The following is a 26,665-nucleotide window of genomic DNA, read 5'->3' as shown; positions in this document are numbered from 1 at the left end:
CAAGAAATGGCTCAAGCCTGCTGGTCCAGTTTCTATCCTGGCCTTGGCTCAGGGAGATGTGATTTTAAATAGCACTGAACAGCACTGCCCTCTGAGTTCCAGTATGTGCATGCATGGCACCTTATGCCCAGTTTCAACCACCGCTCATGCTGCTATATTTATGCCAGCATGAAAGCGTGGCACTGTGGATGTTTCATCCAACAAGCACTGCAGTTTCTTGCAGACTTCCCAGCACAGTCTCCTTCAGGATTCTTGGAAGAGAATACAAATATTGGTAGCTCAATGAAGCCCATTTCACTCTCTGCATAAACTATGAACTTGGGGGAGAGGGGTTAAGGTGAGTGAACCCCTTTGGCAAAGTGGAATTTTAAAGGTTTCTGTTTTATTCAAGTAGCTTTCTGATTACACCAATTAGATCTTTTCCTTACTGTGTGAAAGAGCACATTCTCTTCTTTGTTGATCAACTCTAGAACAATGGAAGACTTGTTATGTGCTATATTCCCGATGTCATTCCACCTGTAGAGTAAAAAAAATGAAGTAGAGTTTGCCAACACATACATTCAAATGTTTCACAAACACATTAAGAATCCCTTAGTCAACATGAGCCTCATTTGATAGGCAAGCTTTTCAGCAGCTGTTTGGTGAAGAAACATGGTCAGGAAAATAAGGAAGTCACGCTCTGATAAAAGGAGAAATAGATATTCACCTTTTAACCCAAAGCAGGAGAGCCCAAAACCCTCTTTAGAAACACCAATTTGAAGACTCACAGTAACAGATACATTGAAAACACATGAATGCCAAGCATTTTACTGAACTGTGGCATGCTTGAGCTGATTGATTTTAGCCACGTGTAATGGAAATGATTATTTAATGGCACCATTCTTCTCCAAATGCTGTTTCTAACTTCCTCCAGTGCCAGTTCTTCCTGAAGAAGGTTAAGCTGACAACATGGTTATGTAGGCTATGCATACCATGTTAATACTCTGGTTTTATGTGTGCAATCTTTGTTGGTTCCTTTTTTCCCTTCTCCAAGTAATTGTCAGGTTACCCAAGATCAGAGTTATAATCTTCTTACAAAGAGCTGACAGACATTCACCTACATTGCATGCAATCCATGGGGATGGAAAGGACTTGTTTGTTCTGTTTGCAGTATGCATTCCTCTTCATGTCACGGCAGGATGCTCGAAGCGCATATTTCCAGAGAGTAAGGCTCCCTGCCTTACTATTATTCTACACCTATCATTTCTACATGCAAAGAAACTTCTTGGGTTTGTCATCTGGCACACCTCAAGGATTATCTATTTTCTCCTTAAAAAAGAAGAAGAGCCTGCGGAAAAGGGAGCCCTAACGTTTCGGATGAAAGCTCTTTGAAGGCAAAACCCACTCCAGCTGAAGTCTGACACAAGCCTTGTGACTGACTAAAAATTAGCACACCTCATAAACCACATATTTTTGGCTGCACAATGTTCATAGTCTAATACAGGCAGTAGCAGAAATCCACTTCAAGTTAACACCACCAGTAATGGAAACACCCACCAGAACAGCAGCAAAGTAGAATGAGTGAAACCCCCGCCTCCCTGGAACCATAGACACTTCTAGCAACACTCCTATACACAACAAACATTTATAAGAAGCAACAAAACCCACAAAAGGGAGGGAATGGAAAGACTGAAGTGATTCTTTACAACAACCAAACCAGCAGAACAAATAAACAAGTGACACAGCCAGGAGTTTTAAACATGCACGATGAGGAAATCCAGGGGTTTGCAGTGGGGCACCTACATGAGACAACCAGATCTGCAGACAGGTTGAATGCCCAGGATGCCGTGAGGTTTAACAGATTTGCATTCAGAAGCAGACGTAAAGGTAAGAAAATAAAAGGGATCAAAGCCTTGTAAGTAGAACAAGACACGTGACAGAAAACTACATCTTTCTCGCTGTCAAACCCATTCACAGACATCAGCAATTATATTTTAATCACATCTCTCACAGCCAAGAGGCCACTCCTGAAAACAGCTAGGTGACTGCTCCTCAGTTAGAGCATTGGCACTGTTGAAGTCACATATGTAAGGGAAAAAACCCACACATGGAGCTCTGAAAAGAAACTCGCTTTACTTATAGAAGATCCTAGTTTTTACCTATAGATCACAGTTGTCCTTCCAATTCTGTTTTTTATGAAGATTCCCATGAAGAAAATACCCAGGTGTATGTCATTTCCATGATTATCCTGCAGAGGAAAGGTAATATATTTAGCTTCATAAAGGAACTGGCAAATGCATGCTGCCAAACAGAAACCCTTCTTCAGGATGGCTGCAGGACTAGCCCTTCACTAACCTGTATATTGCTGCCTGATCAGACTGTGATTTTTGTTCTTTCAAAGCAATGGGCACTTCATTGGATTCACTCTGTTGATTAGTGAGGACAAAGGCTAAACAAGCCCAAGGTTCTCCTCTATCAACCAACACAGGGCACACACTGGCACTGATTGTATAAAACCCCACATTCCCTAGCGTTGTGATGACAGCTGTCTAGAGGCTGTATGACCTCTAAAAGCACTAAGTCCTCTTTCACATGCACAGTGTTTCTCCAGTCATCTGTTAAAACATGCAGAGATTTCAGAAAAACACACCTGGAGATGGAATCCCTCTCAAAAGCAATACCCTTCATGCTTCCTCCTTTAAGTACTCCTTGTAGAAGTTCACAGCATGTCACCCTAAAAGTACTTGTATCTCTATACAGATACCTCCTCCTTTTCTTCTCCCCCCCCCCCCATCATTGGGTTAAATATTCACCTGTATGTATCACAATGTCAACTGCTCTTACATTGTTTTTGAGAGGTTCTGTTGGTTTTGTGCCACCCATGTCTCCTTGTGGGTGCCTGTTTGAAATCAGTGCTCTCCTGTTCCATTTTGCAATCAGATATTTCCTTAAAACCATGCTATTTCTTTATAGCAACAAAAGCTTAATGCTGTTGACAAAGAGATTTTTCTACATTTATCAACAAAACCAACTTCCCCCTTCAGCTGCATATATAGTAGTTGATTCACATGTTAAAGTGGGACATAAAAATCATGCTAACACAGTGTGGTTAAAAAGAATGGGTAGAAAAACGGTTATGAAAGAAGTTAATGCACAACACTTGAGCAAATTCTAGAAACCACTGGATGCTGCATTTTAACTGATAGATTAGATCTGTTCTCCTGGCCCTGCTCTACTCGATCCTCAGAAGGCAACAGTGGAGTATCTGCACCTGTATCTAAGTGTTAGGCCTTTCAAACAAATGATGGATACCAATTTTCTAGACCTTGCCTATGCACACACCAGCATTCTTCCACATGCACTGCAAGTCCTAGAGGTCCTGCAGCTGACAGTCTTCAGTTTAGTCTGATTAAAGGACTACACGTTCCTCTACCTTGTTCCAGAGGCAGCTTTAGAAGGCAACACTACAGGCCTAAGGTACCCTCATGCTGCAATGTCCATTCAGACCACCAGCAGTCCTTTCACCTCCCAGAACAGTCAAGCAAGTCCTGTCTCTTTTAGATAAACACAACTTGCATGTATTCCAAAGGAAGCTGCAGACTTCTGCATCATTTGATTCAGAGGTTCCTCTATAATATCCACTAACATACCTTCACAGGGAAAATTTCCTGTCCAAACCCATCGAGGCGTTCCACTTCGCTGATGTACATAAGCTCAGCCTCTGCTGCTGTAATGCCACTGCAATTAGAACAAAAGGCAGCAAATGGTTCAATGTTACATGCACACAAAAAAAAACACTAGTGAAAGAATGGCAGATTCACAAACCCACTTTGGAGATGGTGCCTAGAAATGCACCACACAAAACCAGCTTTTCACATGGGGATCAGAAAGAAGAGGACTCGTACTCAATGTTGCTAAGGTAAGGTACAAAGCACAGTTCAAATTACAGGAGAAACAAACTGAACTGATCATGTTACTCAGTTTCTTCAGCACACATCAAATATTTTCCATGCCTTATTAAAACATCAGACCACTGCATCAGGTTATGTCTAGTTTTGGATGGCCAGTTTGAGCCATGTGGGTCCGAATTTGCATACAGAGTACACATACCCATTGAAGTTTCTTAAGATGACTTAAAAGGGAAGACCTACATTTTCAAGTCAAAAACACAGGCACTAAATCCAAATATTGAGCAGAATCTCTTTCGCAATAGGAGAACAAAGTGGGTGAAAGCTTCTACACACGTGTCTACACATGCTCTTGTCACAGCTCAGGAATTCAGACAGATTTCAGTTCTCAAAAGCAGGTCAGAATAGACTGCAGGTTGCTTCAAAAGAAAGCCACTATTAGTGTTCCTCCTCTTTGCTCCTCACCATAGCTTAGGAACAGAAATACAGGAACCAGAGAAATACTTAGGAGAAAGAGGGACAGAAAGGAAGTGCAATGTGATCTACCGGCTGAAGTGAGGATAAGTATGTGTCCTTTGTGTTAGGGAAATAGCACTAAAGAGCACAGCAGGGGAGAGAAATCTTTCCTTTCAAGTCTGGGAGTTAACCAAGATCACACACACAGCCCATGGCAGAAAGAGCAGAACAGAACCAGGCCTGTTCATGACCAGCTTGGAAGCTAACTCTTTGGTTTCATCAAAGGTCCAAGCTTGCATTGAAACTTAAGACTGAGAACTCAGAGACTCCTATTTTCCTCATTACAACCATTCCCTGTCATACAACAGGGAGTGCTGCACCCTCCCCATAATATTCCCATTGCATTTCATGTAATAAAGCTTGACATGTAAGTACATAACCTAACACAAGAGCCAATTTCCAGTGACGTATAGGCACTGCATTTGATTAAGAACAGCATTATAGAGGCTCAAATCCTTCCACCACCAAAACACCTAGATGACACAAAAGCCTGCTTACAAAGGTGTTTGTGCTGCAGCACTAATACATCCATCCCCTCCCAGCCTAATTATCAACTAGTTATTAACACCATATTGTATCTCTTCCACAATGAGACTTAAAACCCAACTGCTGTTATTTTCTTTTCCATTCCACTGACAGCATGTGTACCCCCCTCTCTCTGAAATGAAAGAAAACCCTGTCAGACCTTCAGATTCCCCCTGATCAAGTCACAGGGTCTTTCACTAGGAGGATTTACACAAAACCAAGAAGAGAAAGGAGTCTACTCCATAGTGCAAGTAGTGTTACACAGCCTCATTAAACCTTATGGTGCAGGTGCTTGTTTATTTGGGATTAAGTTCCTTGGCCATGTTGTGTTCACAAGAGGCTGATAATCTTTTGTAATAGACTAATTAAAAACCCCAATGAGACACAGCATAACAGGAGCACGAAGACAGGCTAGTTTGCCCCTGCCAGAAAAGCACAGGGAAGAAGGGAAGTAGAAGTACTAGGAGAATGATGACAATGAATAATCCAAACTTTAACACGTCAAACTTACCTGTGAGTTCGGTGCTCCTGAGCAACCTTCTGAGTCAGCTCCTCCAAGACAGCTTCATCCTGGGTCCAATCCTGTAAGAATATGAAGCGGCATCAAAAAGCCATCCAAAGAGAAAGACAACAAAATGAAAGTCAGGGATTATGCTAGATGTTTCAGGATCATTTCCTGTTCATGCTCTTGCAGGTCTTTGAGAGACAGAGACCCTATCACCAACTGTATTGAAAATTCAGAGCAGGGATGCTGAAAACATGCGAGGAGAACACAAGAGTCTGATTTCTTCTATGTCTTTTAGGGGGAGGATAAAAAGATACTGTTGAAAATAACGTTAAGATATTTATTATTCCAAAATAGAGAGCACAGATAAGGAAATTTTTCTGGATAAGAACCAAACACAAGTCTTTAAAACCACTTGGAAGTCTACAAATTAGTATCTACCTTTTAAGCCAGGCCAAAATTAATGCATAGACCATGGAAAATGAAGTCATGGGTATTGTAGTCCTGCAGGTAACTCCTTAACCTCCATGAAAGCCCCACTGACAGTTTTGCCACCTCTTAAATCTGTAATAAAATCTACTTTACATTTGCAACGTGTTTCTGAGCAGACGTTTTCCTCTCCTGTGAATTTAATTCTATGTAGTAGCAACAATTCAGACATAACTGGGAGCAGGTTAAGAAAAGGAAGCATGCTCATAAACTCAAGGCCAAGAAAAAACCCAAAGGAAGCCGAGAAGCCTTCTTGCAAAACCTCAATGTTCTTATTTTTACATTTAAAAGCCTTAAGGCTGCATGTACGGGACTGCAATCCACTGCCTGCTTCTCGCCCATTGGGGCCCTCCCCTCTGCTATTTGCTTCTGCCACACAAAAATGTGAAAGTGGTAGCGTGCTCATGACAAATGGCATGGTACATGCCTCTGCACAGCTACACACCTGTGGGGTGTACTGTGTACATAGCTTTGTTCTTTTCCCTGCTCAAGAAATGCCATTTGACACACATTGGAGCCTCGCAAGATCAAACAGTACAGATGTAGCTGCCCCTCCCTCACCTACCAGCTCACTTCACTAATGAACTTATAGCAGTGCTCTCGTTGGAGGCTCTTTCTGGACCTGGGATTCACCCAAATCCTCCCACTTGCTTCAGGACTAGTTTGTATCTGCAGCACTTAGCAACTGTCACTGAACTTGCAGTGAAATGTTTACTATTACATTTACCCACTCCTCCCAGGAAGAGCAAAGACAAGGCAGTTAGAGAAACGTCTAGAGAAACAGTTGGTTTAAGAGTGGGCTTCTGAACACTGTAGATCTTTGCTGATCTTGTTCAATTTAGCAGCAGCTGAACGGAAAAATAGTACCAATGTACTGAAAAAGCTTTGCAGAAGTTCAGCAATTTACAAAGTGACAGCTCAACAACACATTTCTCTGTCTGCATTCCCAGCCATCTTTCCCACTTAGGCTATCGTACATAACTTCCTAAGTCATCAACTAAACATGAGTTCATCAATTACTTATCAATAGATAAAGGATGCCTACCAAAGGAATCCTGCTCCACCAGTCAGGCTAACACAAGTTTCTTGTGAAAGGTCAATACTCAAGCCACATTCTAGCTATACAAGGCATATTCCAACCTCTATACATTACTCATTTCCCTTCTTCCTGCTGACTCCTTTTCAGGTGGCACTGAACTCTCCCTATCAGCTCAAAATTGCACCCTCTCCTCATGATACTGGTGCTGTCACCTTTTTAGACTCAAGAACGGACTATCTGCTGCAGCTCTTGTACAAACAGTGCTGGTAAATGGGAAGAAATGCTTCGGGAAGTGCCTTTCTCAAGCCTGCAAATTACAACGAGATGAATCATTCTCCCTTTACCGCTCCACTAATTGCAGAGGGAAACCAGATGCCTTCACTTGTAGGGAGCTATACTCAGGGCATGGGAACTCCACCCCACCTCCAAACTTTACTTCCAGTTACAAACAATTCCATGATCTTTTCCATTTTATGACACTGACACTCAGGAGTCGTGGCTGATGCATTTGTTCCTCTAGGATAAAGTCAGCCTTAACCTCAGCAGGCTTTTATTTTTCCCTAAGTTCTCCTCTAATCCATTATCCCAGAGAGGTTCAATGTTATGGATTGCAAGTGCTTGGCACTTATCAGTAGAAACTAACACCATAAGTGACCTAAACCACTTCCCTGAGAATTCAAGTCATTTGCTAGTTTCCAATGTAAATTTAAAACAAGTATACAGTACAGTCCTTAGGGAGCAGTTTGAGAAGACCTAATTCATGCTTCACTTCAGTCTAATAGTCAGGTGATGTCAATGCTCATTCTCTCGAGGAAAGGCTGCATGATTTGTCCTGTGACACATTTAGTACATCAGCAGCCCTCATATCCCTTTTGTTACGCCATGTTACTCGTATTGTAGTACTGCTAATATAGACCTTTTTTAACAGCTACACCTTCTTTTTTGACTCAAGAAGTACACTTGTTGACACCTATGCCTAGTAGAGGCATAACTGGAAAGGGACTAAAACGGGGCTGAATTTCCATATCATACATACATTCAGATACAATCAAGTATATTGCAGGTTTTGGGCAACAAAGATTTTTTTCCACTATTAATGGTTCAGAGCTGGCGTTTTTACTCTGTTATCAACAAACCCCTCTGCGAGGCATGGAGAAATCTTTTGTCAAAGACCCCAAAAGAGAGGGCTAAGGAACTCACCATAGGAAACAAGACATATTCCCGGAGGAAGTCGTGACATTCAAACTGATCATAGTCTCCAAAATCCGCTGGAAGAAAAACATAACACAATTACTCATTTTAGTACTTTCCGCACATGTTAAGGCCGCGCTCAACCTTTGCACAGATGCTTCATTTCAAGTGGGCGAGTTCTCTCTGAAGCCACAACTTAGAACAAAGATTTCTGCTTGCACTTCAGCTTTTAACATGGTGGTCTGAAAATAATAGTGTTATTACCAGAGATCAAATAACAGCCAACAAGTAATTTCTCCCTTTTGATCCTTAATATTATGACCATTTGCAATGCTTAACCATCAGGAGGGCAAGATTTTCTGTAGCCTTTGTGCACTAATACCACTATCTAACAGGCTGGGATTGCTCAGCCTCTTGAAAAATGGTGCACACTTCTGCTTCACCAGCTTTGCCAATCCTGACCAGGCAAAAAGTAACCTACCTCTGGTACAATTCTACATACCTGTACAAAAGCTGCTTAGTTTTACACTATAGGGGCTAAAGTCCTCTTGACAACTGTATTAAAAATTGCCAACAACCAACATAGTTTGAGGGGCAGAGGAAGGAAGGTCTTATCCTTCTGCAACCAATATAACAGTATGGGAACAGTGCCAGTCTAATCTTCCTACTTGCTTTTCTACTTCTTCTACACCTCTTAAAGATGTACTTGTCTCCATGCTCACATTCACTCCTATGCTGGGCTGAGGATTCTTGTCTAAATACCCTTGAAACTGTGGAGTTTTGAAAATGCTTCCTAAGGGCTAAACTGTGTTAAAAAATACAACCCAAAACCTGCATGTATCTATCTGTTAAATACACAACAGCTTGTATCAAAAGAATACCTTGCCAGGAGGTTCTTATTTTATATTAGTTGAACTGGATCAAACACCATCTACGAGATTCTCATATAATAGAAGCTGGAAACCCCCACCATAAATCATATTATCTAAACATTCTTTCAAAGCTTAGAGACAATTTCACGTATTGCAGGATGCCAAAAATGCAGTTTCATTTTGTTTTCACCTCAGAGTTATGTTTTAACATAAACAGAAAGAGATCCAAATGGACATGAAACAGAGTCTGTAAGTTTAAAAGAAAGAAGTATTTCGCATATCTTCAGTTGCATCACATGCAAAGGACAAAGGGAGTAATACAAGGTCAGGAATAAAGCAAACAAGATTAGTTGCAGCATTCTGATGCAATGGTCTTTGAAATATAATAGATTATGTAGAAGTTTCAGAATCACAGTGATTACTTCAAACTGACCACAAAGACTGACTCACTCTCAAAGTCAGCAAAAAGCTCCCAAAACACAGGGCCAGTGAAACACACTCAGCCCGACCTTACACACTGGAAAACATCATTTGCTTTAACTGCAAGGTTCAGTATTGAACCTAATACACAGATCTTCCTTTATTAAAATAACATTTCAGGATGTGACAAGAAGCATTTTTTCTTCAATTTTTAACCAAGAAATAGGGTACAAAATGGAATTTCTACTACTCTAAGATCATATCAGCATTGCTCTCCATTGAGCCTTTAATTTTTAAGAATCTGATCTTCATGTTTGCTATTTACTTCCCCCTTCCCCCTTATTAGAGGATATGCCCAGAGCATGATCGCTGAAACTCTACCTTAGTCACTCATAGATAGACTGAAAAGTAGTTTCACCAAATACAGAGCTTCTTCCTCTGCCCATATACAGTCTACGATCCCACATTTACTGATGTCCTTAGGATGCTCAGAATAAAAATCACATTGTAAGAAGCAGTTTATTACTAATTTATAACTCACAGAACAATTAGGGTCATGTGTTCTTTCATATTTCAGATAGCACTATACAGCAAAACAAGTTTTTAATTAAAGGCAAAATTAAAGCTGCTGCTATGCTCTTTGATGTCATTACATTTCAAACCAGAGAACATAAAGCAAATTCATTACTGCAAAGTGCTCCGTGGTTGGGGTTCGAAGAACTGGAGTTCAGATTCACTTACATGGATTTTTAAGACATAGGGAAGCTGTACACTGTGATGTGGTCCATCATTCCCTCCCTGAGGGTGTGTTTCATCAATGGCAGTCCACCTATGCACTTTTAAATCAGTAGAAAACCCAGCTGTTGTGAGTAGGAGTAATACGAGGCCTTAGTTAGTGCCCACTCAACATATAAAACACATGGAACAAGCCAAAAATGCCAGTGTTGGAAAAGGGGCTATCAGGTCATGCCATCTTACCTTGCACTGCCAAACCAGCTAGTCGAATTCCCTGCTCCAATGAAGAAAGCAGCCGGCCATCGAGAACATCCTTTTTCACTTGTAGGTAATACTGGTATCTACAAACACACACAAAGAGCACAAATTAGAACACCTGCATCTTTGTACATTTTCTATGCACAGAAACAGCTGAAAGTAAGAAAACCTCTCCCACAGACAGGTCAGGCTGTTAAAACAGCAGTTTGTACCTGGCTTGGGATGTTCCACATTACCAGAACAAATCAATATGATCCCTACAATGTGTGCAATGCTTCCAGGTGGATGAAAAAGAGATTAAGACGTTCTGATGTGTGTTCCCTAGTCCACATAGGAGAGAGACATTTTGCTGGGACTACTTCCACCATCAGTCTCGTAGAGGTACCAAGAACCATGCAATCACCAATACAGAAAGTGGCTGTTCCATGTTTCTTTTATTGGTTTTGCTCCAGTGTCACCATTTGATAGAAGAAACACAATTTTAGCAATATACTTTAGCCTACTGACACCACTTGAACTATGACCCATATAAAAGCTTTTTTTAGTTGGCCCCTCGCATCTGTGAGGACAATTCACACATATAAATCAAGTAAAACCAGCTTCTAATATCTGCAATAACCAATCACAAGAAAACTATGTCAGTTTTAACCACAGCAACAGGACTTGCACAGTTCACCTTACATTTGCAATAGAGTGGATTAAGACAAACAATAAGCTTTCCACAAAAAGGCTTAACAAGTTACTGTCCCTATCCATGCATCCCTCCCACTCACTGAACTGGACCAGACCCACAGCAGAGCTGGCCAAAGCACCAGGGATATGTACCAGTCCCCCTGGCATATCAAGTCTAGTGGAAACAGCTTTGTAACACTGATGTAATACTCTTGCATCCATCAGCTTAAACTTTTGGTGCAGATGTATGCAACCTGTCCCAACATAGATGAACCACAGTTTCTTGGCAGCCAACATGCATCTTCATCAGGTCTGAGCCCAAAGGTAGAAGTATTGTACCAGTGCAGCCACGCTTCATGCATGCACACAGCCTCGTGCACCCAACCAATAGCTGAACCAGCTGGCTATAGTTTGAACCTTTGGGAACAGCAAAGAAACTATTCTGGTCTGATCTTAGAGTGAAAATCACCTTCCCAATGGGAAAGAACCACCATGTAGAATCACCCACATTACAGGGACCACGCTGCCTTAACTATGCTCGCAAACGTTACTGTTTAATTCTGTGTGGAGCTGTTAGAAAAAGATAATGTCATTTAAAACGCTTCAATTTGGCTTTCGCACAGCCTAACAAAGATTAAAACTTCATGGGATTTTAAAATCTGATTAAGGCAGTGTAGACAGCGTCTGCCTTCTCAGCTTGGGCCCTGTGCTTCAGCCCCAAGCTTCACACTAGCTCAGGCCAAGAGACAAATCAGGTTGTTTCCACTTCCTCAAAACGCCTAAATCCCAATTCTGAACTGCCCAGGCTTTCACACAAACTTGATATAAGCTGCTTTGTTACGTTGCAGGTGAACAAGTATTTGCTGAATCTGGTCTTCAACACCTGTAATGCCATAAGCAGGTTATTTATCTTAACGCTACATACACATGCACAGGTTACATATCCTAGGCCAGCAGGACTAAAGTAAAATCTACATCTGCCATAAAGTTAGAGCTACTGTTAAAAACCCCACAAAGTTAAGAGACTACATGAAAACCACAACTATGTAAAATCTTACAGGGACACCCTAGCTCTACAGAAGTCAAGACCGTCACCAGCTTCAGTGGAGCCATGATTTCAACCACATTGCCCATCAGGGTATAGATAAGCCATAAAAAGGCAGCATCAGCAAAAATATGTCCATGAGTTACTACAGCATAAAATATTACAACCAAGACTTTCAAAAGAAACACTGATATGAGCTCCAGTTGCACTTTGAGCTGCCAATGCTTTAGAGAAACTGTTTTCAGACAGCAGATAGAGAACCATAGAATCAAGAAGGTTGGAAAGACCAACAGCATCCACTTTACAGGGAAGATGCCCACCAACTGGTGTTTCACCCTGACTGTCAGAAACAGGTCACATTTAAAAGTCTTTACAGGGACATTCTACATTATTATAGTACAACACTGCATTTACTAACACTGTGGCAGAATAAAAGTTTAGGATTCATTCTATACTGCAAATCGACATGCAGTAAGAGTTTAAAAGGTGTATATAATTAGTGATCTGACATTAACTAATATATCCATCAGGAAAAACCTCCTGGAGGAAGTTTTCACCTTTAACAGGTAAATGCACTGAAAAGCAATCACCTGCTGTGGCTCTGACACCTCTGTCAATGGAAGTGCCAAGGTAAACTGAAGGAGAATGTGGCAGAAACCTATGGTCTGTACCAGCTTCATCCTTCCCCCTGGACTGATAGTGACAAAGGTCACAGAATCATAGAATACTTTGGGTTGGAAAGGACCTTAAGATCATCCAGTTCCAACCCCCTGCCATGCAGCAGGGATGCCTCACACTAAACCATATCACCCAAGGCCTCATCCAACCTGGCCTTGAATACTGCCAGGGATAGAGCATTCACAGCTTCCCTGGGCAACCCATTCCAATGCCTCACCACCCTTACACTAAAGAACTTCTTCCTTATATCCAATCTAAACTTTCCCTGTCTGAGTTTGAACCCGTTACCTGTTGTCCTATCACTACAGTCCCTAATGAAGAGTCCCTCCCCAGAATCCCTATAGCCCCCCTTCAGATACTGGAAGGCTGCTATGAGGTCTCCACACAGCCTTCTCTTCTCCAGGCTGAACAGCCCCAACTTTCTCAGCCAATCTTCATACAGGAGGTACTCCAGTCCCCCGATCATTCTCGTGGCCTCCTCTGGACTTGTTCCAACAGTTCCATGTCCTTTTTATGCTGAGGACACCAGAACTGCACACAATACTCCAAGTAAGGTCTCACAAGAGCAGAGTAGAGGGGCAGGATCACCTCCTTGGACCTGCTGGTCACGCTCCTTTCGATGCAGCCCAGGATACGGTTGGCTCTCTGGGCTGGGAGCACACACTGAAGCAGCTCATGTTAAGTTCCTTATCAACCAACACCCCAGGTCTTTGTCCACAGGGCTGCTCTGAATCTCTTCTTCACCCAACCTGTAGCTGTGCCTGGGGTTGCCCCAACCCAGGTGTCACTATGTCAGCTGAGACTGCTCTTTGTTCACTTGGGTTGCAAAAGTAGATCTATAATTTGAGGGAAATCAAACATTTTACAAATGGTTCAGCTACAGATTCACTAAGGAAAGCAGTTCCAAAACAGCAGATAAAAGCATGCTTCTTAAGCCTCCTATTAGGTGGTTTAGTTGGGAAAGCATATGGAAACTGAACAGAAGTTTGCAATCTGCACCCCCAAATAATAAAGACAAGAAATTCAAAATTAAGACTTCGAAAGCTTTAATCACAGAGGCACTCTGGCATACTAGGGGCAGAAGAGATACCATCATAACCAAGTGGTCTGAGAGCTGAGTTCTCTCACCTTCATTGCTCATTTTGGCTTAAACATCTTTTGCAGAGCGAATGTCTATTCAATATAATAAAGGCTACTATAATTTGCCAGCCTGTAGCCAATTCCAAAGGGAATGGGAGTGGACAAGTCTGAACAAAGCCATAATTATATCATTTCCCAAAACTCTTTTTAGCCAATATAGAAAATACTAAAAGTATATTTGCATCTATTGCATAAAAAAAGAACACTTTTTGTAAAGTAAATAAGCTGCAAATGGTCAACCATGAGACAACATCTGAAATTCAGAATAAACACCTGAATTTTAGCAATCCATGCTATTTGGGTTCTTTTCCCTCTAGCATACTACTAGTAAGCAGGAGACAAAGGTACTGGTTTCACATTTAATTGCAACACCCAGATTCAGACTCAGCCACAGCTGTGTAAACGTACAGAAACTCCCATTTGCCCATACAATTACATACAGACCTCCCAAGATCAGGATTCCTGTTTGTTCTCCTGTCATTTCAAGTTGAAGAACATGGACGTTCGTATCATGTCACTGAATTCATTGTACCCTTCCATCACCACCGTTTGTCTGATGTATAACCTCTGCTGCTGTTTTATATATACAGAAAATAACTCAATTTTACTGATTTCTGTTCTCTTCAATGATGACTGTTTCAGGTACCACAAGCCACACAGAACCTGGCCTGATCAATACTGGAAGTAAGATCTTTGCAGAGAAATTAAAGGATGGTTTACAAAAGGAAACCACGAGTTAGTTATGCAGAGTAACTGAACTAGTGCCCTGCATCTTCACATTGTTCTTACTGGTGACTTCCATGGAGAACCAACAAGGCAAATACTTCATTAATAATTACTCCATAATATCAGGCCCACTAGCATTAGTAACCAAGCAGCATTCAACTCTGCTAGGAAATGAGAAGAACAGAAGAAAAATGCTTCCCGTTGCAGGGATTTACAATCTATAATACACACTTCACATTTCATATTTCACATTTTACAAAGACATGTAGTGATAGGACAGGGGATAATGGCTTCAACCTGCCAGAGGGGAGACTGAGCTGAGCTCTTAGGCAGAAGCTCTTCCCTGTGAGGGTGCTGAGGCACTGGCACAGGGTGCCCAGAGAAGCTGTGGTTGCCCCATCCCTGGCAGTGCTCAAGGCCAGGTTGGACACAGGGGCTTGGAGCAAGCTGCTTTAGTGGAAGGTGTCCCTGCCTGTGGCAGGGCTTGGAACTGGATGAGCTTTAAGGTCCCTTTAATACAAACCACTATATGGTATTTCATACTCATACATAGATCTATATACAAAAAGGTGATAGGATCAGTCAATAAGGATGAATACTGTTTGAATGCTGTACTGTGATCAGTGTATTATTTTCCCCTGGTTTTACTTTCCGTCTCTGTACATCAGGGACAGGAAGGGTTTGGAACATTCTCATTATCTCTAGTGCAGCAGGAAACACTGAAACTTCACTTTTCTCTTAAATCAGTCAGTTTTTCTGGCAACTTCAAGCCAGTTTGAACAATCACATTCCAGTTTCAATACCAACAAATCTTTACCTTGAGTATATATGTGAAAAGAAACAAAGCACTACAAAACACGTATGAATTACCCAAGAGGTACAACTCTTTTAAAATCATGTCTAATGATGCAATTACTGGCATGACTAACTTTTTTATAGCTCATTAGGTACCTTTCTGGCATCCAGCCTATCTATTGGATAACTGCATAGCTATGTAGTTTAACTTCTTCTCTGGAGGAAAAGAGAACTGATTTACCGGTTTTTAAGACTCAAAGGAGAAGCAGATTGGCCCACAAGTGGTTTAGATCCAGACTTTCAGCTCTTTTCCAACTTTAAACACAAACTGCCATTAGACTACAATATGATCTTCTACAATTAGGAACGCAATCCAAACCTCACTAAATCACAACGGTCCAACTCAGCTCACTTGGGTTTATCTTACTATGATAACATACTGCTGAGCAGAGATGCTGCAATGTACACTCGTGCAATGATCTACCCACAGGGGAAGCAGTTTCTCCAGAACAGAGGCCTTTATCATTTAGGACAATTACTTTAAGCATTAGCTTTGATATTGATGTGTCCGTTGTTCATCTCACACCTTAAAACCTGCCATGATTTTGACTTTGATACTATTTAGCAACAGGAATCTACAGATAGTCATATGCTACCTTTTAAAGAGAAACCCATTTTTAAACACAGGGTCTTTCATATCTCAGCCTTTAAGGTTTGATGAGCCAATGGCTCGGCTATTCAATGGCAAAGCAACTAACTGATAATGGCCAAAAGGTTATTTATTACATATTTCAGATAAGCATAATAATACTTAATTCTGGTTGCTTTTCTGAGAAAACGGTACTTTAAATACTATTAATAATCATTAGCTTCATTTTATAAATCAAGTATCCGAGTAAATGGCTGGTGAAATTACTTGTGTAAAGACAGGCAGGAGACTAAGACAAAGTTGGGAGATACAGGTTTTGTTTCCATGTCCCAATTCAAAGTACTACTTACTCAATGGGGCCTATTTCATTGGGTTATTCAACATACTGCAATCAAACCAACTGCAAACTTAAGACTGGATTTTATAGGGCAAGAAAGGCAGGTAGGCAGACAAGGCTGGTCTTCTCAGATACAACACTCAGTGCATTGGCAAAAACGGTGTTATGATTTCTGGGCTCAAGCATGCTGAAACACATTTTAGATGCAAGGATTCAATCAGCACATCTTAATCTAAAGGCACTTTAAATGAAGGGGCATATGCATTGGTGATGTCACTGTCAGTAACACAGCGCTAAAGCCCCGTCTCTGCCATTGTAAGAGATGCAGATGGTGTTGATAAAGGGAACATCTCCAGCTTGCTCCTCTGGAATTTCATTACCCTTTCTCCCAGCAGAAGTCTGATGTCTCTCAGTATGAGACAACAGCCATTTATCTGGGATTTGTGGTAGAACATAAAAAGCAACGGCTGGGCTTTCACTACTATAGGGTAATATTTTTGGAAGGGTATTATTGAGAACAAGTCTACCACACCCTTTCACAGACCTTCAGGATCAGCAGACTTGCCAGGAAAGAAAGGGAAGGAGATGAAAGAGCCTTTGTCACACATGCAGGAGGAAATTCCTTCAGAGGCTCAAACTGTCAATGCCAACAGTAAAAACACAGTGATAGCAGTTTCTAGGGTAGGAAACTCCTTCAGCATAACAACCTTATAAGGTAGGTCAAGGTTAGCTTCAGGTAACTGAGAAGTGAGGTTGTTCAAAAGCAGAATCCTACTGCCTACAGCCCGGTGTCCCTCGGCTGCTGGATGGAAAACATATCCAAAACTAAAAATAAAATAAATGGAATACATGGAAAGATGTGTCATCCCTTTTCCCCTTCCTAATGAGACAGAACAATGCTGGGTTAGCATCATTTCCACATGCAGGACAGATCAAAATACACTTCATATCACCTACATCCACACCACTTGATCTCTTTCAAAGCAACAGTTTATAGCTGAAGGGAAGCAAAGAGGATTGTCTAAACAGGCTTGTTTCATAATGATAGTCACTTTCCATTTATTTTGATACGCAATTAGTGAGCATAAGGATAAATCATACACAGCACTGATGGCTGCCTTTCTCTATGAGTTGTAATGAGACACACAATAAAACCACATCTGACCAGTGAAGTTCCTGCCAAAGGCCAATGTCTTCCAAAGGTTAAGGTCCAGCTATGGAGGCAACCCCTGGCTAAGGATACTAGAAAACAGGAGAACCTTTGTGCACCTAAAACCAGTCTGATGAGAATTTTGCACTGCTTAGCTGCTCTTTACCACCTCTATTTCACCAGTTTACTCCTGAAAGGTTGGCTGTTTGCACGCATTCCCTGAAAGGCAGTCCATTATAATTTCAGATTTCCACCAACCATATATGCATTGCAATCTGGCATGGGACTGTTTAGGAAGGTAACACACACTTTATAACCTCTCCTATATAAGCAGCTGCTTGCAGAGTAGCTGGCTATCAAGTGTCATGGCTCTTTGGTGTCCAGCGTGAGCTAGATAGCCAGTGAAACCCTTAGATAACAGCCTCACACTCTGCATTCCCCTTGGCAGCAACAGCCACAGCCTGGATTGTAAAGAAGAGCTCCGAGAGTGTTTTTCTGCTCCTGCCATTCCTGATGGGCCACAAGCACAGACATGCACCCAGGCCTTGTTGCAGCCCGCAGACATGACATAAGCCTTCCAAACCACGCGCTGCTCCTCCCGTGAGAGCCTCCGCTGGCAGATGCAGCTTTACAATAGCCACCAATGTCTCTATGTTTAAAAAGGAACCCCCCCAACCACAGCAGGTCCCTCCTCTGTGCTTGCACTTCTTGTTAAGAGTCTGTTATACTTTCTGGATACTCCAAGTTCAAATAAACCCACAAACACAAAGTTAAACCTGAAATCAAAAGGCCAGTAATGGCATGCTTTAGCAAGAAAGGAAGGCATGCCACAACCTGATCCCCATTTTCTGCCCTTGAACTCTTGAATTAATTATAACAAATTACAGGGAGCCCCACTACAATTTATAAGCACAATAAACTCCCTTACAACCACCTATAATTTTATCAGAGTTAATCCAAATACCTGAAGAATTATACAGCACAGAACTTCAACATGCCTTTTAGAGTGAAAAAATACATGGGGGAAGCGATGTTCTCTTGTCTTCCAAGCCCTTTCTCTCAAAGGCCATGTTTGGTCTCTGCAAGCTGGGGTCCAGCAAAGCCAGGCCCTGGTGACACCACCAGAGCATTCATCTTTATAAAAGGCTGGAGTGGGATTGCAAAAGTAAAGCAAAACAATCAAAATCGTATCATATGGAAAAGAATAATCTGTATTTTAGTGTTTTCAGCTGAAAAGCAACATTCACTGCAAGCATAATGCTGCACAGAAACACTAGAATAAAACATTTGGGAATGGAGAGTTTGTTAGCCACGCATCCTTGAAAAAAAGCCATGTGTCCATCTGGTTTGGGTTTTAAGTACATGCTGAAAGTGTTATTGTTCAACATGGCAATCCTATTGCCTTCAGACTGCTCACACAGTTAAGCTTAAATACAGGCTCAACTACGGGCTCGGGTGCCCTGAAGTGAGCAAAACTCTTGCATTTGGCTCCAGAGAGCCAAAGGCTACAATACAGGAGTCTGTTTTTTCTTATGAGCTTTGCTTTCTTTCTTGAGCATTAAAACAATAAGGTAGGACTGAGCCAGGCAGGTGAACTGCAGCAATGCCACAAACTGCTTTTCATACACAAGTCTTAAATGCCATAAAGGACGATGAGCGTTCTCATCTCCCATCCCACTGCCAAAAGAGATTAAAACCACACAAACTGCAGTGAGAAAAGAGGGCCCCGAGGAAGGATATAACTTCCCTTAATGGTGGTAACACTGGAACTCAACCCAGATTGCCTCTTCGTCAGTCGGGTCCACGGGTCAAACGGGTATCAAAGCTTATGAGGAAAATCCCTCTTGCTAAAACTTCCTTAGGCTTTTTCGTGCAGTGTGTGAGAAAAAAAAATACCAGCAAAGTCTCACACAACTCCTGCCTTCATCATCACCTTCCCACTAACATGGGCTCCCCCATTCACATGCAGGCTCCCAGGGCTTTTTCTCCTCACCTTGGGCACACATTGCTCTGGTGCAGGACTCCGAGTTGCCAGGGCTTTTAAATGCTAAGCATCATCTGTCTCGACAGCAAAATCAGAGGGACAACACTACAGAGCACCACTCTGAGTCCCTTTGTGGAGTGGTTCGACTAGCCATCACCCCTCTTTTGGTGAACGACACAAAGCACGGGCTCCAACTATGAACAGGAGCTCCAACCACATATAGGCTTCACCTATTTATATGTGTTCGCTAACATGACATGGCTTGCAGCCTAAGTGTCGTTTCCCACAATTAGTCACATCCCCTTAATGCTCAGAGAGCAATGAATGCCCCCAAATCATTGGATGGCATAAAAGTAATGGCAGCTGTGAAGATCCATCCTCACAGAGATGCAGAAATGGAAAAAATAAGCCATGGCTATGCATGCTGAAGGGTACTGAACCTCATGGGGAACAGAAGCACAAATATCCCTGTTGGTCTTTCCTGACTTGGACCCAAGAAAGATTACAGAAAACATGAAATTAGACCCCCAAGTGTTAATAACAGCTTAGATTTACTTCCTTTACTCGTGTGTGTTGACTCAGTTCAAAATATGCTGTTCCCTGCCTTGAAAAGAAAACCCAGCTAACCTTCAAGCTGTCTCCAGTGTGGGAAAAGGTGGTTTAAGTTACATATGGAAGCAATATGAGTCAACAGTTTGAAAGTTCTCCTGGTAGCTAGCCAGGTTAATGGCCAAGCAGGTTAGAATATCATGCTCAAAAAATGTGGTGAGTTAATTAGAACATATGTATGCTCTAGCTCATACTCTGCAACACTGAAAAGAAATAGATAACTCTTTAAAACTGGGTTAAGTACAGGCATAACTCTATTCTTTGGACACAGAACAAACACAAAGAGTCTTGACTGTCCCATGCTCTCCATTACGCCACTTGGAGTAAGAAAACATACTGCATGCACCCCATAAGCCCTTTCTCATTGTTCTCTATGTATTTTCAACATCATTCTTCTGTAAACTCTGGAATGTCATCAGTCCATCAGCCTTTCCTGGTTAAATGTACCACTGCGCATTGATGCAGAAGATGAACAGAGTGGAACACATCTACCAGTGAACAACTGGTATGCGTATGTAAGCACCCAGAAGCACATCACAACATGATTGTCCTGTGGGTGCAGGGTAGCATGTGAGTGTATTCAGGTGTTACCTCATGCAGAGAGCAAATGAACATGTTCAAACTCTCAGAATGTGTGCTTCATCTGAACTCCAGTAGCCTGAAGTGAAACCTCCTTCATGAATTCATGGAGTGCTTTAAAAACCTCTATCAGTAAAACCTTTAGGTTCTATCACGACCTCCTATAATTAATGCCTGAGAAAGCTTTACTTTGTGGAATTTTACCTTGTAGAGCGCTAAAATCCAGTCCATTCACTACTGCCTTCTACAGCAATCTGACGTGGTAATAAGAAAACACTGCTTGAAACGGGACACAATGAAGTTCCCACCTATGCATAGGCTGTCAGTAGAAAGCCTCATACTCTTGTGGAAAGATTGTTGAAGCAGCTATATTAGCTCACTGCCAGGAGAAAACAGGAAAACTCAGGTTGTTTCCACCTCCCAAAGAGCTTGGTGAGCCTAGTGTTTTCACAGGAGCAGCTAAAAACAGTCACCTCAGGCATCAGTAAATCATGGAACAAAACCATGGCCCAGGAAGTTCCACCGTCCCAGTGAACGCGACCCTGCAGAAGCGAATGCAGCTCTGATAACAACGGGATGTTGCCAGAGAAAGACATGAATCGGTGCCCTGTTGGGTGGGTAAAGTAGATCCATTTCATGAAATGAATAATTATTCTTTGTAAAAGCCTCAAAAACAGCTGAAGATATCAAGTGGAAAAGCAGCTGCCAAAGATAAAGCAGTGAACCAGTAAACATCTCACTGCACAGGAATCTGCCATCTTCCGACACTGACATTTCTGCCAAATTCTTGAGATTTTCAGCTGCATAAGGGCCTCCACACAAATGCTTCTTTTAAACACATTCAGAGACTTCAGACTGTACTGACATCCAGTTGCAGCTCCTTTAAATTGCTTTATAACCTGCCAGCAAGGCAAAGAAAGATCAAAGTTACTCAGCTCCCTCAAAAAGGGGATGTTTAGAACTAGTTTTCATGGTTTGTCTCTGCCATAAGGGAAGGGGAAAAGTTTGCTCCAGCCTGCAGTGCGACAACCATAGTTCAGTAAATTTAGCTGAAGACTGGCACTGCTGCTGCAGCCAAGATTTCCCCTGCTATTGAACTCTCAACGTTTAAAAAGCAGTTAGAAACCCCAGTCATAAGTCTCTTTGCTCACAGGTTGCTGCTCCTGGCTTGACCCTCTTCCTGATGCTTTCAGGCATCTATCTGGGACTTCTAAATAGACCAGCAAGATGCAGCTTCCTTTTCAAAACATGCAGTAGGGAAAAATAGCGAATGAATCACCTGCACAAAGTGATGCACAGCAGAGGAATCCTGAATCATGCTGTGGAAATGCCCATTTCTTCTCACTGATTACACAGGAAGTCTAGAGCAACTGTCATTCTCGAGGCTTCATCAGCAGAGAATACATGACTGAGGTAGGATTGATCTGTGTCATGCAGACTTTTAAGTAGTATATCCTATAGCAGCCTGCATTTCCCTAAGGAGAAACTGCTAGTCACTGCTACTGCATCACACGGGAAGATAGACAGGAGAATACTAGCCCCAATCTAGGTAACATATTCATCTGCAAAAAGCAGTGCCTTAAACTACACCGGGAGACAAGTCAGAAGCAGCACAGCAATCTGTGAGGTACACCATAATATTCACTGTGTGCTTAATGAATGGGCAGCCTCATTCTGCAATGATATGCATTGTTACTACACCTTAAGGGGAGAATAAGGCAGTCAAGCACTTTGCAATAGCGTAAATTACAAAGGCAGTAGATGAGAAGAGGGATCATCCTTTTCATCTTCATTTGAGGAGATGCATAAAGGCTGATGGGCACTTCCGTGACTCACAGCTAGGGATAACCAGTGTTTTCCGTTCTCCTTACCCTTTATCCTGTAAACCATATACTTGATCAGAACATCTTTTTTCCTAGGGAAAGCAAGATCATTCCATGACAGTAACTCTCTATAGACACTACACTAAAACTTCACAGAAGAGGCAGACCAGACGTTATGTATTCGGTAATTTTCAGAGTAACTCTCAAATTCCTCGCTGTTAGCCACAAGTGTGGAGTTACAAATAGATATTTGCTGAAAGAACTCGCTCCTTTCTTTTGCCTAAAAACGTGGCAAATGGTTTCAACGTTCACAATGCCTTCCTTCCGAAAAGCCTTACTTAATAAGACCCTAACGTAACAACGTGGAACCAAGCTCTGAAGAGTTGGACAGGGCCTTGGTAGGGCTATCACAAGTGAAGTGGGTGATAAGCTGTTCCTCTTTCGGAAGTTACAAGCATCACTTGCCCTGTACTTCGAAACTGTGCGATTTCATGCAAATGTTCCTTCTAGTTTATGGACAACAAGAGTTTATTTTCCCTTTCATCTGCTCAGTTAAGGAAGCAAAAGGAAACAGTTCTAGTACCAGCACGTTATTTGTTTGGTACTAGAACTCCATAGGCTTGTTTATGTTCATAAGAGTGTCTTAAAATATAAGCTATTTTTAGGCTACCCCATTACTTCTTGCACCTCCTCCGTGCTGCTACAGCCAAGTCCTCTGCCCCATGAACCTACCAGTACAGAGGGATGCCTGTATATACAACATTTATACTGATGCAACATTAACAACACACCCACAAAACTGAACTGCATCCACTATCGCACAAAGTGCTTTCAGACCCTAAATATTCTCATCTGTGGCCAATCCAAAGGGGAGACACGACTGACACTACTTAGCAGCTCAGAATCAAGCCCTCGGATGCAGTTTAAGATCACTGGAAACACTGAAAAGACAGTGTAACAGATGCCCTGCCAGTTTTCCAGTATGTAGTAGCATTCCCATTTGAAAACAGTATTATCCTTACAAGACTTTTAAACGTTATAACTGCTGCATAGCAAAGCCAAGGAACTACATTCCTCCTCCATTTGCTGCCATTTCATTTTCAGGTACAGGGAAATCTCATCACTACTGTAATCTCTTCTCAGTGCTCTTTCTGATGCTAGTAGTAATGAAAAAAAAGAGAAAAGGTACCTTAGCTTTAAAGAAGTTTACCCTTGGATACCAATAAAGAGCTACTTCACCCCTAAACTTAAGTGACAGTTAATTTAGTTCAATTTACCTCTTCACTTCATGCAATGCAGGACATGATGAAGTCTAAATGAAAGGAGCAATTCTGCCTTACAGGAAAGCAAAAATACCCCTCTATTTGCTTTTAGTTGTGTCTGTCTGTTTTAAGAAGACAACAATACACTAACAATCTTCAGGGAACAAAACCATAGAATCATAGACTTAGAATCACAGAATGGTTTGGGTTGGAAAGGACCTTAAGATCATCTAGTTCCAACCCCTGCTATGGGCAGGGACACCTTCCACTATCATGTCACCCAAGGCTCTGTCCAACCTGGCCTTGAACACTGCCAGGGATGGGGCAGCCACAGCTTCTCTGGGCACCCTGTGCCAGCACCTCAGCACCCTCCCAAGGAAGAACTCCTGCCTTAGATCTAACCCAAAAATCCACCAAAACTTATCCTACTGAGAGTCATTCCAATGGCAACCACAGCAGAAGCTCCTTCACTAAGTTTAGAGAAACCACTGACAAAAGCTCAGTCTTTGCTTCAGAAAGCAGGCAATGAAGGTGGCAGGGACCCCCCCTGTCCAGCATGGTGACAGCAGCATACTCCCATCTGCCAGGAGACATTAATACTACGTCAACACAAAATTCAGGTCTATTTCTTTTTAGAAACAAAAGTATGATAAAATGTTGTTAAATCCAACTTCTCCCAACAAATCCTCAAGCTGTGCAAACTGCAGCTTGTGATCCACATGCTCATATACTCACCTCAAGAGAGTCTGCAGTTCAAAGCAAGCAGCATGTAACTTTCCACTTCATTCCTAACAGTAAGGTGCTGTTTGCATGAGGCTGTTCTACTGCTAATGACAGCAAGATTTAAAAATCATTTAAAAATACGAGGAAGAAGTTCTTTACTGTGAGGGTGGTGAGGCACTGGAATGGGTTGCCCAGGGAAGTTGTGAATGCTCCATCCCTGGTGGTGTTCAAGGCCAGGTTGGACAGAGCCCTGGGTGATGTGGTCTAGTGTGAGGCACCCCTGCCTATGGCAGGGGGCTGGAACTGGATATCTTAAGGTCCTTTCCAACCCAAACCATTCTGTGATTCTATGATGCTAAGACTATGCAATCATGTGTGCATGTGGCACTGGGAAACCTAAAAGGGGAAAGCCAAGAGCCAAGAAGGACAGGATTTAAATAGAACTGATGCTGCAGGTTATCCCAGTGATCCACATAACACAAGTGCTTCTTGCCAAAAGCAGTGAGAACAGCTTCCTCACAGGCTGAGAAACAAAGAGTGGTGGGTGTGATTCATCCAAGCACGCAGCTTCATACACAAAGCAAGCACCTCACGGGTAAAAACAGAAGCCAGATTTGTAGCCTCAGCAGCATTTCAACTGTCAGATACTGCAGAATAGACTTTCAGGCCCACTCAAAAGGTTTTTGCTTCCTTGCAGGAAAGCAGAAGACTCTCTCATGCTCTAGAGGTCAAACCAGCTTCTGATACAAGTTTCAAACTGCTTCATTTATTCCTTTTCTTTAATGATTATAAAGTGACCTAAGTTACCACTTTCAAACAGTCTCATGGACATTAAGCATTGGACTTAATGGACCTTCTGGAATTAAGGTTCAAACCTGTCGTATGCAATTCAAGGCACATTTTTAACATGGTGGTTTGCAACCATGTCATAAGCAGTTGCTTCTTCAGGTGACCAGGAATAGGACACATAAGTGAAATGAAGCTGCACCCAGGGGAAGTACTCAAAAAGGACTTATAAAGAAAGATGGGGGCAGACTTTTTAGCAAGGCCTGTTGTGATAGGACAAGGAGTAATGGTTTTAAACTAAAAGAGGGGAGATTCAGACCAGATATAAGGAGGAAATTCTTCATTATGAGGGTGGTGAAACACTGGCACAGGTTGCTCAGAGGTGGTGGATGCCCCATCCCTGGAAACATTCAAGGTCAGGAAGGAAACATCTCTGAGGCAACCTGATTTGGTTGAAGATGCTTACTGCAGGGGGGTTGGACTGGATGAGCTTTAAAAGGTCCCTTCCAACCCAAACTGTTCTGTGATTCTAAGTTAAGATTGGATGTTAGGAAAAGGTTCTTCACTGAAAGGGTGGTTGCTAACTGGAACAGGCTTCCCAGGGAAGCGGTCATGGAACCAAACCTGTCAGAGTTCAAGGAGCATCTGGACAATGCTCGTAGTCATACAGTTTAGTCTTAGGTAGTCCTTTGTGGATCAGGGAGTTGGAGTCCATAATCCTTATGGGTCCCTTCCAACTTGAGACATTCTGCGATTCCTCCTCTGTCCGCTGTGTATATCTACATTTTCTATCCATCTAGCTCCCTCTGCACTTTTGACATGGATGCACAATGAATGTACTGTCACCTCTGAAGTTTCACAGGCCATGAATCAATCCCCTCAAAGCCAGGCTATTACTGAAGAGGGATATTTCTTTATTTGGTAAAGTTAGCTGCTCCTTTTCCTTCTGGTTTCTGAATCCTACAGAACACTTGGGAGTCACACCGCTATCTCCTTGCTGCTTTACCAATCTAGTTAGAACATCTAAAAAAATCCCCCACTGAAATTCATATCATTACCTCATTTCAAGACCTGCAAAGTTTAAGGAAAATCCTACCATACTCAATAAAAATCACAAGCATGCACCATAAAGCTGTCACATCATTCTACCCAAGCACAGATTATTTCCCCCCCAAAATCCAAACCATTTCTGCTCTCAAACTATGGTAAAAGCCATCTACATTCCCCACCCCTCATGAGAATCAGCAAGAGCTGCTCAGCATTCCATGCA

At 42.1% G+C, this 26,665-nt stretch overlaps 1 protein-coding gene across 4 annotated transcripts in view; it reads right to left on the bottom strand.

The window, feature by feature from the left end:
- LOC133212451 (tyrosine-protein phosphatase non-receptor type 14-like) overlaps positions 1 to 26,665 on the bottom strand; it is an 87,826-nt gene that overhangs the window by 2,832 nt on the left and 58,329 nt on the right. For all 4 annotated transcript variants that reach the window (XR_009725478.1, XM_061353918.1, XM_061353920.1 and 1 more), the window contains exons 4-9: positions 10,423 to 10,520; positions 8,162 to 8,229; positions 5,440 to 5,510; positions 3,630 to 3,717; positions 2,139 to 2,227; positions 429 to 516 (exon numbers count right to left, since the gene is read on the bottom strand). Coding sequence is in view for 3 of the 4 variants with exons in the window: in XM_061353918.1 (XP_061209902.1) it covers positions 429 to 516; positions 2,139 to 2,227; positions 3,630 to 3,717; positions 5,440 to 5,510; positions 8,162 to 8,229; positions 10,423 to 10,520 (502 nt within the window). In the remaining variant the exon portion in view is untranslated. The remainder of the gene's footprint in view (positions 1 to 428; positions 517 to 2,138; positions 2,228 to 3,629; positions 3,718 to 5,439; positions 5,511 to 8,161; positions 8,230 to 10,422; positions 10,521 to 26,665) is intronic.

The sequence above is a fragment of the Neopsephotus bourkii genome, unplaced genomic scaffold (assembly GCF_033783945.1).
Source record: "Neopsephotus bourkii isolate Nb327-2 ecotype Australia unplaced genomic scaffold, CSIRO-AGI_Nbou_v1 NB_707, whole genome shotgun sequence".
NCBI lineage: Eukaryota > Metazoa > Chordata > Aves > Psittaciformes > Psittacidae > Neopsephotus > Neopsephotus bourkii.
Note: the sequence above shows the minus strand (reverse complement) of the source record. Positions and strands in the feature narration are given on the sequence as shown.